Below are 15,289 nucleotides of genomic sequence, written 5' to 3'. Positions count from 1 at the left end.
AGGAAAGCCCAAATCAAAATTAAGCAATTGTATAATCTGTTTTTGTTTATGTAAACAATCTAGATAGATGATTCTACAATTTTTAGATGAAGCAATGCTGCATTTTAAACCTAAAATCTTGATAAGCCCAGCCTAGATGAAGTTCAAAAATGGTATTAACTCAACTCAACTAAGCCTTTATCCCAAAAATTTGGGGTCGGTTATATGGATTCGCTTTTTCTACTCTGAACGATTTTGGGTTAAATCCTCAGAAATGTTTAATGCTTCTAAGTCATGTTGTACTACTCTCCTCCAAGTTAATTTAGGTCTACCCCTTTTTTTCTTTCTATCCTCTAACCTAATGTGCTCTACTTGTCTAACTGGAGCCTCCGTATGTCTACGCTTCACATGACCAAACCACCTCAATCTCCCTTCTCTCAACTTATCTTCAATTGGTACCACTCCTACCTTTTCTCTAATACTCTCATTACGGACTTTATCTAGTCTAGTATGACCACTCATCCACCTTAACATTCTCATCTCTGCAACTCTTATCTTAGATGCATACGACTCTTTCAGTGCCCAACACTCACTACCATATAACATAGCCGGTCGTATGGTCATGCGGTAAAATTTTCCTTTTAATTTATTGGGAATCTTACGATCGCATAAAACTCCCGTGGCACGTCTCCACTTCAACCATCCGGCTTTAATCCTATGACTAACATCCTCCTCACATCCCCCATCTACTTGAAGGATTGAGCCTAGATATTTAAAGTGATTACTTTGGGACAGTACAACTCCATTCAAACTAACTCCTTCCCTATCACCGGTTTGGCCTTCACCGAACTTGCAATGCATGTATTCTGCTTCGTTCTACTTAACTTAAAACCCTTTGACTCTAGAGTACTTCTCCAAAGTTCTAGCTTCCTATTGACTCCTTCGTGTCTCATCTATCGAACAATATCATCATAAACATCATGCACCAAGGAATACTCTCTTGTATATGTTTATCGGTTCATCTAAAACTAATGTAAAAGGTAAGGGCTTATGGTGATCCTTGGTGTAATCCAATTGAGATCGGAAAATCACTTGTGTCCCCTCCATGCGCACAATAGTAGTTGCTCCTTCATACATATCTTTCAATACTTGTATGTACCTAATAGATACCCTCTTTTGTTCTAACACATTCCATAAGACCTCTCTTGGAACACTATCATAAGCCTTCTCCAAATCAATAAAAACCATGTGTAGATCTTTCTTCACATCTCTATATTTCTCCATCAAGCTTCTATTGAGAAAGATCGCTTCCATAGTTGAATGACCGGGCATGAAACCAAATTGATTGAGAGAGATAGAAGTATCATGACGTAGTCGATGCTCCACAACTCTCTCCCACAACTTCATAGTATGGCTCATGAGTTTAATTCCCCTATAGTTTGAGCAACTCTGTATGTCTCTCTTATTTTTAAAAATAGGTACTAAAATACTCTTCCTCCATTCATCAGGCATTTTCTTTGAGTTTAGAATCTTATTAAATAATTTAGTTAACCATGCCACTCCCATATCTCCCAAATACTTCCACACTTCAATTGGTATTTCATCGGGTCCACAGGCTTTACCCACTTTCATTCTCTTAAGTGCTTCCTTTACTTCTAAAGATCGAATCATACGGTATAATTTACATTCTTTTCTATTGTTCTATAATCTATATTCACGCTATTACCATTTTGACTATTATTAAAGAGATCATTAAAATAATTTCTCCATCTTTCTTTAATGTCCTCATCTTTTACCAACACTTTTCCTTCTTTATCCTTAATGCACCTAACTTGATTGAGATCTTGACATTTCCTTTCTCTACTCCTTGCTAATCTATAAATATCTTTCTCCCCTTCTTTAGTTCCAAGTTTCTTATATAACTTTTCAAAGGCATGTGCTCTTGCTTGACTAACTGCCTTTTTTGCTTCTTTCTTTGCTATCTTATACTGTTCATATGCCTCATTATTATCACATTTAGGTAATTTCTTATACCATTCCCTTTTTCTCTTCACTGCCTTTTGTACTTCCTCATTTCACCACCATCTCTCTTTTGAGGGTGGTCCATGTCCTTTAGACTCTCCAAGTACTTTTCTAGCTACTTCTCTAATCTTTGATGCCATCTGTATCCACATATCATTGGCCTCCATATCTAGCTTCCATACTTCGGACTCGAGAAGCTCATTTTTGAACTTCACTTGCTTTACTCCTTTGAACTCCCACCACTTTGTTCGAGCTACACTATTTCTTCTAACCTTACTTGAATTGTTCCTAAACTTGACATCCAAGACCACCAACCTATGTTGACTTGTTAAAGCCTCTCCTGGAATGACCTTGCAATCCTTGCATAGAGCTCTATTTGTCTTTCTGGTTAAGAGGAAGTCGATTTGGCTTCTATGTTGCCCACTTTTGAAAGTCACTAAATGTGACTCTCTTTTTATAAAGTAGGTATTTGCTAGTATTAGGTCGTATGCCATAGCAAAATCCAGGATGCTTTTTCCCTCCTCATTTCGACTGCCAAAACCAAAACCTCCATGAACATTCTCATAACCTTGCCTATCACTTCCTATATGTCCATTCAAATCTCCACCAATGAAAACATTCTCTTCATTCGGTATGATTTGCATTAAATCATCCATATCTTCCCAAAACCTTTGTTTACTCTCACTGTCTAGTCCTATTTGTGGGGCATAAGCACTAACTATATTTATTGTTTCTCCTTCTAGTACTAGCTTTACTAGTATAATTCTATCTCCTACTCTTTTCACAGCTACTACTGCGTCTTTCAATGTTCTGTCTATGATTATACCCACTCCGTTCTTATTTCTCTCCTTTCCGGTAAACCACAGTTTGTACCCTGAATTACCCACTTCCTTACTTTTCTCTCCTACCCATTTAGTCTCCTGAATGCAAGCAATATTCACCCTTCTCCTTTCCAAGGTATCCACAAGCTCCATCAATTTTCCTGTAAGTGATCCAACATTCCAAGTACCAACCCTGATCCTCCTCATATTCTGCTCCTTCCTAATTGGTCTCCTTCTATGATATCTTCTATTGTTTTCTATATCTATCTTGTGTTCTGTTCCACTATTTGTTCTATTATCTGTCCTATGGACTAACTTCTTTACCCACACCCGTCCATGATGTGGGAACCCTTGCTCACTTAACACCACACCCGGGCGCCGGCATGGCGCGTCGCTTTCGGTGAACGCCCTACACCCTTGCATATTTATCACTACACCCGGGCTCCGATGTAGCGCGTCGTTAGTAGAGGACGCCCCAACGTTTATATCATTTGAATCCATATCATAGGGTGTGACGAAATTTTTACGCTGGTTGTCACCTACCGCAACCCTCCTCCTTTATCCGGGCTTGGGACCGGCTAAGCGCAAACTACTTAGGCGGAGTTCAAAAATGGTATTGAGATACAAAATTTCATCTCCTCAGTCTAAATAGTCTCAATCTACAACTTTGGCACATAGTGTATTGAGCAATGAATTGCAACTTTGGCACAACATTGTCAAGTGCCACAACTTTCTGAACAATGAATTACAGCAAGAAAGACAAATAGCTAGACAAATAGGGTGTGCAGAAAGTCTGGTTTAATAATTCTATGCATAGTTTACATTTAATTGATTAAAAAGGAAATGCTTGAGAAAATTGTTATACTAACTTTTTTAATGGATATAAAGGACATGCTTGAGAAAATTTAAGAAACCCAAAGAACGAAGTCAGGAACCTTCTCTGCTACTTGCAACTGCACAAAGATGCTGAGACAATACATGAAGAATCTATCTCTTCTGACTGGTCTTCACTTCTATAATCCTCATGTAAGTTGTGGCACTTTCTCAAACTACCCTCTTTGAATTCTTAATTTTCATTTTTTGGGTGCTTTTTTTTTTTGGCAGAGAGAGATGCATAGTAGAAATAAGAAGGCGATGGAGTTCATAGCGAAGGGGTGGAGCGCTTTGAAAGAAGTAGACAGAGTCATTGATTACTGCGAACTCAATGATCGCCGCCTCATCCCGCTCCTCAGGGTACTCAGTGGAGCTTAATGCTAATTAGAATTAAGAGGTTTAGTCGAAAGTATTTATTTTATTTTATTAGGTTGTGAAATGAGTTGAGATATGACAGGAGAACCCTTTTGGGTTATCTACTTGGAGTCCTGGATATTCATGGAATATGGCCAGAACTTGAGTGGAATTTTGTTAATTATGATTCTGGGTGTGCATGACTGAATCATATCATTTTGAACGGAATGTAGAGAATCTTTGATGGATTGATCAATTTTGAAAGGGTGAAAATTTGCATATCCAATGATTATGGAACTTCGATAACACAGTTGATTGAGATGCTAGCAATTAGTTGACCATTTGCATTTGAATTAAGGGCTTTGATAATGTAATCGAGTTGCTAGTAAATGTTTGAATCAGAGAGATTCAATTATGTTTCTACTTGATTGAGGTGTTGAGAACTAGTTTATGATTATCTGTGTTAGCATTATTTAAAACTAGATTCAGTTTGATTTTTACTGGCTTTACTTGACTACTTAAATTTTTTAGAGGATGTTATTTCATATGAAATTTTTATGCTTCAGTTTAAACTAGTACATATTCCCTTTTTTATTTGAATGCATTCAGATATTCAAAGTAGAGAAGAATGTATCTTTGCTCTTGACAACTTCATTTTTATTTTTCCTCATGTGTTTTTGATGTCAGACTGCAAAAGATAACTTTGAATTGGCTTTGGAGGCTGACAACTCAAATACCCATGCTAGGTATTGGTTGTCAAAATTGCATTTGAAGTATCATGTTCCTGGGGCATGTAAAGCTATGTAAGCTTACTTCCTACTTCTCCCTTTGGCGCATGCATGTGGATGTGATTATAGTATGAGGTGTAGAAATTGTGATTTGTGAGTACTGAGTACACTAATTTGTTAAAATAGCCTGTGAGCTAGCTAGACAATCAATTACATTTTTAGTTGTTTTCCCTCTCCCAATAAGATTTTGGGAATTTGGGTTAGTTTTGAGTTTCAGATTGCTTTCAATTAACATTTTAAAGCTGAGATATGGAAATCAGTTGAGAATTATGGGTACTTTTTGATTTTTTCTGTGCCTTCTGTTGTCAAAAAGTCCATAAAAAGTACTAGTTACTTATTTCTGCAATCTTTTTGATAGTCAATTTTGAATAATAAAGTGTCAATTTAAACTCATTTTTCTCAACATTCACAACAGTTGAACTCATGTATTTGGTTCATGTATTTCCCTTTTTGATTTCCTGGCTATGTTTCTGATACATGTTATATTGTGCACAAAAATGATGTTGTTTTCTCTTTCTTTGTCATGACTTAGAGGAGCTGCTTTGTTAGTGGAAGCTGCAGACATGGGTGATCCTGATGCACAATATGAATTGGGTTGCCGTCTAAGAGTTGAGGTTGGGCAACTTAGCATGTGTTGAGTGGTTTTTATGTGAAAACTGTGAGCAAAAAATATCTATCAGATTTCTGTTTTGGCCTCTTATATGTGCATCTACGGTGTTAGAAGCCTTAAAGAATGATAGAATCAGGAAAAAATGCAAGATTTAACTTTATTACTTCAGATAAACAATGTATGAATATTCCATCCTTGCTCAATGTTAGGTAGTGTATGGGATTATCATACTAACTCCAAATAATAGTGTAGCTGCCAATTTAATTGCTTGTTCTGCCAAATTGGCACCAACCTCAAGCAGTTGCGACAGGGCAATTTTTAGGGATTTAATCTTGTTCTATAAAATAAATGTATTTGCCTACTCTGTGATAACTTTCTTTTGTTGAAACTTATTGTACTTAATTTAAATTCGCGCTGATGGATTGCAAAGCTGGATGGCTAAGATGTTTATAATCAGTATAGACGTGAGATAGATATTTTTAAATGGCCAATTATTGGTAGTTCTATTGGTTCTGAATGTCTGACGTTACTTGGTGATCTTTTTTGTCTTGTTCTTTGGATAGAATGATTATGTTCAATCAGATCAGCAAGCTTTCTATTATTTGGAGAAGGCTGTTGACCAGGTGTGTTTCCCTATAGCATTACTTAGGGAATGATGCTTGCTTGATGTCTCATAGCCTTATTTGAGCTTTGCCATGTTGCAGTTGCATCCAGGTGCTCTTTACCTTCTCGGTGCTGTATATTTGACAGGGGACTGTGTGAAAAAAGATGTTGCCTCAGCTTTATGGTGTTTTCACAGGGCAGCAGAGAAGGTAATGGAAGGTGTTCTTTATACTAAAAAAATTGAAGCTTTTGGTTATCAATTGATATATGGGGGCCAATCAGGGGACGGTACTCGTACCATTAGTAATAATTCTAAACTTGATGACTAAGATTCTCATTTTTTCGAAGTCAAAGTAGTTAGACTATAATGGATGCTTTATCAAATGGTAACTTCCTTTGAATGCTGTTCAGTTGTCAAGTTGATTTCAGAAAGTTGTAGTGTGCACCTGCTCATAAACAACACAGCTTTAGTGTACATGATGTTGGGATTGCAATGTTGATGCAGCCTTGTAAAACCACTTAAGAAATCTATCATTAACTTTTGGGGGACTCTTGTGTGCCTGGGGATTAGTCAGTGGTGAAAGAGCTTTGGACACATTGAAATTGAAAAGAAGGAATTATTCAGTATTGTTTCTTTCTTAGGATGTCATCTGAGTAAGTTCTGATGGTTTCCAAGTAAAGTATTGTTTAAGGATGATAAAACATTTTAGAAAATATCTATGTGAAATAGTAGATCATTCATAAGTCTCAAAAAAGTACCAAAGTGTCATGGGAGACCACTGCACATTGCAGCAACATTATGCTTGTGAAAAATGATAAATCTCTATCTTCCCTGATTAGAGGTTTCATGCATTTGCAAGGCTTATTGCCTTGTATCCTCTCTGTGTGTTTGTGTGTGTTGCCAGTTTTTTTTTTTTATAATAATAATAATAATAATTATTATTATTATTATTTTGGTTGTTGGGGGGGGGGGGGGGGGGGGGTTGTTCACATATCAAAGAAAAAGGAATAAGAGGTTAGGGAATTAGTTATGCCAGCTATGAGACCATATAAAAAAATGTATTCAAATCTGAGAGAGAGAATCAATGAAGAATATTATACCTGTTTCTCTCTATTCTCCTATTCTTCTCTATTTCTCCCTATTTCTTCTCTAGTTTCATTCTGCCCTATTCTATTATCCTCTGTTCTTCTTCTATTTCTGCTTTTCCTTAATCAGTCCCAACAGTTTGATATCAGAGCAGATCGCTCCTTTGGGAATTTTCTGTGTCGATGACCAAGACTTCTCATAAATTGAAGAATCTGATCGGTGATGAAGTTGAACAGACCGTAATGGAATATCCAATTAAATTGGTACAAGCTTGCATTGAAGAAGTTAATGAACTCAGCAAGCAATGAGTTGAGTCAATGCTGCAAGAGACGTTCCAGAATATTCTCTATTTCTCAGTTTTTCTTCTCTAATTTCATTTCTGCCTCATTCTACTATCCTCTGTTCTTCTTCTATTTCTGCTTTTCCTTAATCAATCCAACAGTAATCTGGTATTTTCATTGTGTTCATTCTCTCAGGAGGAAAAGAAAAAAATTGTGACCTCAGAAAGCTACTGAAGCCTTAAATTTGACATAAGTTGACTGCCTTTAATAGTGTCTAGGAATAGGCAACCCATGGCCACATAACTGGGCTTTTGGCTTTTCAGTGTTTTTATGCTGCAGTATGCTACTATGCTTGATGTATATGATGGCAACAGATATATTTTTAGAGTGCCTTTGATTAAAAAAAGAAAGGGGAAGAAAAAAGGGTTTCTTTCACTGTCTGAGAAGGAAAATGAAAATGCTGAATTTCTGGCATATTTTCAGACCTCATTGTTAGTGCATCAACTCATACAGATAGCTCCTTATTTTTGTGCAGGGCCATGCTGGTGCAGCTGTAGCGTATGGATCTCTCCTTCTTAGAGGTTAGCTGGTTACATATTTTTTTACTGTTCTGTTAGAATTCGAAGAACTTTAGTAATGTTTTCTTTTCCCCCTTTTTGATATGCAATCAATCACATATTGGATTTTCATGAAATTTATGTCTTGCTCAATACACTATGTGCTAAAGTTGTAGATTGAGACTATTTAGACTGAGGAGATGAAATTTTGTATCTCAATACCATTTTTGAACTTCATCTAGGCTGGGCTTATCAAGATTTTAGGTTTAAAATGCAGCATTGCTTCATCTACAAATTGTAGAATCATCTATCTAGATTGTTTACATAAACAAAAACAGATTATACAAGTGCTTAATTTTGATTTGGGCTTTCCTAAAACTGTGTAATTCTCAGGTGCTCAAGTCCCAGAATCAGTAATGAAATTCAATTTGAAGCGGGGTTCCTCTGCCAAAAAAGTTAAAAATGCTGAAAGCTATGTGATAAATCCAGTAGAGATGGCAAAAGAACAGTTCCAGGTTGCAGCAAGAGCGGGGTGTGATCTTGGATTAAAATGGTTGCAAAGACTCGAGGAAGAAGAGAAACATCTACTTGCTGAGAGCAGCTCTAAGGATCTCTCTCAAACCTAAATTACTATACTTATCATGTAATTTGTCAGAGCTCAAAAGCAAGTACTCAACTAAGATACAAATTTCAGCAAAAATTCCACTCTACGCTACAATCCGATTGGGGAGATTACTTTGGGACTGCTACCACAAAGAGGAAGATACAAAACTCTCAGTGGTAATGGCTAAAAGATTACAAGTTTGAACCCTAATTGCAGCCCAATTAATCAAACAAAAGGAAGATACAATATACAAGACTTTCGCACTTTCTAGTTGTATCTTCCATTTTAGTTGCATAGTTTTCCTAGTTGGATAGTTGGCAGTATAAAAAGCCCCTCTGCTATAGACCAAGAGCAGTGTACAAAGTACAAGAATTCTCTTTGTTTTTGTTGGGTACCAAATTGATAATTTTGTTCACACATTCTAATGGATTTTCTTTCAGTAAACTTTCTACAAACTATTTAATCTATATATATTTTTCATGCTTTAAAATTTTATGCTCAATTTTTGTTAATATGATACTATATAAAACAGTGGAGGAGAGTAGTACAGCATGACTTAGAAGCATTACACATTTCTGAGGATTTAACCCAAAATCGTTCAGAGTGAAAAAAGCGAATCCATATAGCCGATCCCAAATTTTTGGGATAAAGGCTTAGTTGAGTTGAGTTGAGTTGATACTATATAAAACATAAACTTTTTTGACAATAATATATATATGATTTTAATTTTAGAATTCATTTACAAATTCTATTAATTTTGATAGAATTTGATTTAATTATAATAAATTTCTTAGAATTGATTAATATTAAAATTTTATATTTATAAGTAAATTCTATAAAATTTTATAAAATTCATTTATATCAAATATTATTTTAGTTCATTTAATTTTTTTATTATATATTCATTATAATGTGTGGTAGATTAGAGGGAACATTTATATGACGATATTTAAAATTTATTATTATTTTAAAATTTAACTATCATATTATTTAAATATGAAAATGAAGTTATGTCCATTATTTCTGCAAGTATGGAATGACTAATGGGACCTGACAGAAAAGACAACAATGGAATAGAAGAACAAAAGACACTATAAACTTATATTGAATGATGTCATGGACATTAATGTTAATTGTGAAAGGAAAATCATATAAATTAAATTTCTAGAATCAATTTTTTGCTACCTTAAGTTTAGTCCATGTTTTGAAGCATGGTGAAGATTGATAGTCTTTTTGTTGATTTTGCTTTTCTCTAGTTAAGAGCTTCAATGTGTGACCACAGAATTGCTGAAAACGGAGATCTTCTACTGTTACTGCCATCTCTTGGGTTGTTTTCTACTAGTTACATGAGAAACATAAATAGTTCACTGATAGAAATAAATGTCTATTAAAATTATAGTAATTTTAGAAGAGTTATTATTCTTCTCATATAAGCCATTTACATATTTTTTTTTACGATCAATGTCAAATCATAAAGGACCAACTTATAAAATACATTCGATTCATTAATATATTTCAATGCGCAGCACACCATAAATAAAACTCTCATTTTTCACTCAAATTTTAATTTTTTTTTAATATAGATATAAGATATAAAAATAATTTAATGACAAAAATTAACTGTTGTTAAAATCATGACAACTAATTGTATTGTTTCATTTCAGGCAAGACTACCTATGCAGTAAATGCAAATTACCCGTGCATTTTGCTTGAGATTGTCCAAATATGACTGTATGCAACCACTGCATGAGAGCTCTTGCCATCTATTGTTACCATTTAATATAGAAAAATAAATAAATAAAATAGTGACTAAAATATTAAATTTTTTGACGTAGTTGATTATCCGTTGCCTTGGTCTCCATTGCCATTTTAACCAACAGAAATTGTCAATTTAAGTGCAAGACCATGGAGGGATAAGAGGAAGAAGAAATGTGCACATTAGAGAAGCAGGGCAATCTCTACATCCTCACGCTGACCGGCCCAGGCGAGCACAGACTAAACCCTAAACTCATCGACTCTATCCAGTCCGCTCTTCGCCTCCTTCGTGACCAGCCACTCTACCCTTCTTCTGCTCTCATCACCACCGCGCATGGTAAATTCTTCTGCAATGGCTACGATCTTGCCTGGGGCCAATCCGCTTCATCTGCACCTATCACTCAGTCCCGCTTCCAGCTCATGTCATTGAAATTCCGGTCTCTAATCTCCGATCTCATCTCGCTTCCTATGCCTACTATCGCCGCCGTCACCGGACACTCGTCGACTGCAGGATTTATGTTGGCTTTGGGCCATGATTATGTGCTGATGAGAAAAGATAGGGGCTTCATTTACATGAGTGAGCTCGATATAGGTTGTGATTCCTGCTTGGTTTATGGCGATGTTGAAGTGCAAAATTGGGGATGCGAGTGTGAGGAGGGAGGTGGTGTTGACGGCTGCGAAATTGACGGCAGAGATGGCAGTGGAGAGGAGAATCGTCCATTCGGCGCACGAGAGCGCGCAGGCGACAGTTGAGGCAGCGGTTGGGCTAGGGAACGAATTGGTGAGGCGGAAATGGGATGGACGCGTGTATGCAAATAATAGGCTGGTGGTTTTGGGTGAGGTGTTGGATAAGATTGGCTTTGACGAAACTGTTGAGGGGCAAAATGGGGATAGCACTAAATCAAAGCTCTAAAGTGTAATCCGATATATTGCGCTTCGTTGATTGGTAGATTTATTATAAAGGCTTATATTTATATATTTATATTTATCAATTATTTATATAAAATTAATTATATTTATGGTGAAAAATAAATACAATTATTCTGTAAAATTTATCGATTATTATTTACGTTTTAAATTTTTAATAAATAAAAGTAAAATTTTAAAAATTTACTATAAATTAGTTAATAAATAAAATTAAAATATTTTTTAATTGTGAAATTTATATGTATAAGTTCATGGTTTCAAAACAATATTTAAATATAATTAGACAAATTTTATAATTAAAATGTTATTTTTATCCTAAATAAATTTATAATTATTTTTTAAAAATTAATATTTATAAATAAAAATTAACATAATTATAAAAAATTGTAAGAACTTTACTTTTCTAATCATTAGGCTAAACTATTAGAGAAGGAGAAAGCTATGTACTTTTTTTATTTAGTTATTTTATTCATAAGGCTCATTTTAATTTGTAAAAAAAATTATATTTTTTCATATTTATGTGATTAAAAATAAATTAATTGAAAATAATTTTTTTTAAAAGAGAATTATCTTATTAATTAGTGAAAATATTTTTATATGTATAATATAAATATATACTATTAATTATATTATAATTAAATAATTAAAAAATATTTTTTGTGATTTACATGTAAATTATTTTTTGCAAACGAGGGCCATTTAGAAGAGGTTTACATTATTTATTATATAAATTCTCTTATTGCTTTGTTTGACATGGGCTTAGTGAAAGCATTGGGCTTCATTATTCAAAAATTAATCTTCCCTCTTCAATATTTTTCTTTATTTTAATTATTATTTTTCAATATCTTTCTTTTGTTTTTCAAATTTTTTTAACCAATTGAGAGCATCGCATGTATTTTTTTTTCTCAAAAATAATAAAATTTCGTTTTATAATTGAGATTAAAAAGTAAAAAAAATTATTTAAAAAAAATATTTTAAATACAGTTTAAAAATAATTTGATAAAAGCAGTTTAATTAATTTTTGAAAATATTATAATTAAAATATATTAAATTTAAGTTTGAATTAATTTTTAACATTTTCTAATTAATATAATAAAAATGTATTTTTGTTGATATTAGTTTAAATATCTATTAAATTAAAAAATATATATATATTTTTTTGAGCAAAAGAATATTTCTATTCCAATAATTTGCATTATATTCCAAATTTCATATCAAACCCAATATGGCCCTATTGATGCGTAGTTACTATAAAACATATTTTGTTATTTAAATTGAATAATATATAAATTACCCTCATACGAAAAGTTTGTTACCCATTAATCTCTTATTATAACATATTGCATAATTTGATTTTAAACTTTCTTTTTTTTTTCACAATTAATACATATGGATTTGCTCAACTCAATTATCAAAAAATATTATAAATAATAAATTTAATTTATTTCAAAATAAAACTTTCTTTTTTTTTTCTTAAGGGTGGGATTATAATGTTCTAAAGACACTTCATCCTAATTTTCAATGATTGTTAAACCAGAGGGACTTTGATGTAATATTCTTCAAAGAAAAAAAAAGTTAATATTTAATCTATATATTGTACTGGATTCATTAAATTCTTCTATTTCTTTATCAATTTTTTAGTTAGTTAATGGATTTTAATGTCAGTCAAGCTACTATTTAATCATTATATTTTAATAAAATTAATTAGCTGATTAATATATTTAAAAAAAATATTTCTAAACAAAACATAAATTTTGTTATATGAAGACTAAATTTCAATTTATATTTTTAAAATTGTTTAAATATTTTTATTCAATTTATTAGATATCATTTTTATTTTTTTTATTGAAAAATAATATTCATGTGTTATCGCCTCAATTATTTTGGATTGATTGCAGTATAATTTATTAATATATCGTATAATATTATATTATATTACGTGATATTATTTTATTATTAATTTGTTTGAAAATACAATGTAAAGCATAATAGTTTAATAATATTTTCTTATTTTGTTGGATAATATAGTATGATAAAATAAATATAAATATTATTAAACTACCCTTCAAAAGGGTTGTTGAAAATAAAAGAATAAAATATAATCAAAATTTTATAAATTATGTAAAGATAAAATTGGAATATACAAATTTTAAACTATTTCAAACTACTAAATTAGTGATTTGAAAAATTATGGTAGAAGTAGGAGTGATCACGGTGTGGTTTTGAATTGGAATCAAATCAGAATCGGTTCCATCAAAATCGAAATTGGCTTCGAACCTGACCGAAATTATCCTTATGCGGTTTGTTCATGTTCATATATTTTTAGAAACAGTGAACTGGAGGTTCCAAGCTGGATTGAACTGATGGTTTCGAGCCGGACCAAACTGATGATTTAAATATAAAAAAATTCAATAAACATCTCACCTTACTCCTAATTTAGTTATATATATCATTAATTCTCTACATAATTATTATCTATACTCTCTTCAATTCTTAATACTTTTTCAATTTCTTTCAAATTCTCTAAATAATTATTTTTTACACTCCTTTTAATTTCTAATACTCTCTCAATTTTTCTACTTTATTATTTTATATATTAACTGAAAATTTTAATAATATCTCAGTTACTTTGTTGTTATTTTATATCCTCAATAAAATTCTTAATACCCTATATTTTAATTTTTTTCTCTTTTTATAATTTTTTAATTATCAATTATCATATAATTTTTTTAAAAAGGCAAGCAATAAAACTATAAATTTCGATTCCTCTAAATCCTAAAGGGATACATATACAAAATTAAGTTAATATACTTTTTGCTAATTTCTTTAAAAAAAATAATTTCATCTTTAGTTTTTTTTAATCAAGTTTAAGTCTTTACTTATTAAATTTTTCTTAAAGATCAATTATTTTCATTCTTTTTATTTTATTTTATTTTGATTGAAAGATTTATAAGAAAAATTAAAATATTTTTATAAATATAATTTAAATTCTGAATCAATAAAATTTTTTTCTAATTTTTTTTGTCTAAGCCATCCTTAAACCGTCCATAAACCACTCATAAATCGTATTTCAAACCATCTTGAATTATTCTTTTTCGAACCGCCATTTAAACCGTTTTAAACTGTGACTTGAACCGGAATCGTAGTTTCAGAAATCGTCTTTCAAACTGTCCCCTAGTAGTTTGATTTAGGTTCATAATTTTATTGAATCTAAATCGATAGCTCAAGAATCGTAACTGGCGGTACCTGAACCATGGCCACCCCTAAGTAAAAGGATGATTAAGAAACAATAATTTTATAACAAAAAATCACATTTTTTCAAGAATAATCTTTTCAAATGAGTAGATAAATTATACTACATATAATGAAACCATAGCAAAAAATGATTCACATAAAAAAATAAAAGAGAAAGGAGGAAAAAAAGAAAAGTTTAGATATAGAGAAAAAGAAATATGAAAAAAAGAGATAAGAGCAAAAAAAAAAAAGAGAAATATACAAAACTAATTGAATGTAATAAAGAGTTAATAAAATTAAATTATAGAGATTAATTAATATATTTTTTTAAAATATAATAATTAATTAATTTCGTTAAAATAGAGAGATTAAGTAATAATTTAATAAATATTACAATTATTAAATAATAAAAAAATTAATAAATAAATTTTAAATATAAAAAATATATATATTGTAATTGTTAAAATAGGGCCTCAGGGATTAAAATGTAAAGATTATAATAAGTTAAAAAAATTGTAGCGGTTGCCAGCTAATACAACCCATAAATTACGTATGTATTTTAAGAATTAATTAATTGAAAAAAAAAAGTAAAATATTCAATATAATTATTATATTTATTAAAAAAATTTAATTTAATATATTTTAATTTTTTATTTTTTTATAAATTAATTTAAAAATTTAAGTCTAAAAATTAAAATTTATATATTATTTTTTTTTAATTTTTTTATTTAAATAAAAAATAAAAAATTTAATTTCCTAATTTTGAGTTTCAATTTCTTGATTTAATTTTGTTG

The 15,289-nt window shown here is 31.4% G+C and overlaps 2 protein-coding genes across 9 annotated transcripts in view; both read left to right on the top strand.

Moving 5' to 3' along the window:
* Positions 1 to 9,023, top strand: part of LOC110650276 (uncharacterized) — a 29,245-nt gene extending 20,222 nt beyond the window's left edge. For 6 of the 8 annotated variants that reach the window (XM_058151743.1, XM_058151740.1, XM_058151742.1 and 3 more), the window contains 8 exons: positions 3,711 to 3,848; positions 3,927 to 4,055; positions 4,737 to 4,852; positions 5,370 to 5,451; positions 6,011 to 6,070; positions 6,152 to 6,259; positions 7,954 to 7,999; positions 8,369 to 9,023. In XM_058151743.1, the coding sequence (XP_058007726.1) occupies positions 3,786 to 3,848; positions 3,927 to 4,055; positions 4,737 to 4,852; positions 5,370 to 5,451; positions 6,011 to 6,070; positions 6,152 to 6,259; positions 7,954 to 7,999; positions 8,369 to 8,601 (837 nt within the window). In that variant the 5' untranslated portion in view covers positions 3,711 to 3,785 and the 3' untranslated portion in view covers positions 8,602 to 9,023. The remainder of the gene's footprint in view (positions 1 to 3,710; positions 3,849 to 3,926; positions 4,056 to 4,736; positions 4,853 to 5,369; positions 5,452 to 6,010; positions 6,071 to 6,151; positions 6,260 to 7,953; positions 8,000 to 8,368) is intronic. The other 2 variants (XM_058151737.1, XM_058151744.1) reach the window with 1 other exon arrangement.
* Positions 9,024 to 10,452: 1,429 nt separating this feature from the next.
* On the top strand, positions 10,453 to 11,312 carry LOC110653246 (enoyl-CoA delta isomerase 1, peroxisomal). Its single transcript, XM_021808811.2, is given in 2 exon segments — positions 10,453 to 10,924; positions 10,926 to 11,312. Coding segments are annotated over 2 exon segments (738 nt in total). The 5' UTR covers positions 10,453 to 10,508; the 3' UTR covers positions 11,248 to 11,312.
* Positions 11,313 to 15,289: the final 3,977 nt, after the last annotated feature.

The sequence above is a fragment of the Hevea brasiliensis genome, chromosome 8, assembly GCF_030052815.1.
Source record: "Hevea brasiliensis isolate MT/VB/25A 57/8 chromosome 8, ASM3005281v1, whole genome shotgun sequence".
In the NCBI taxonomy this organism is placed as follows: domain Eukaryota; kingdom Viridiplantae; phylum Streptophyta; class Magnoliopsida; order Malpighiales; family Euphorbiaceae; genus Hevea; species Hevea brasiliensis.
This window is presented reverse-complemented; position numbering and strand designations above follow the sequence as displayed.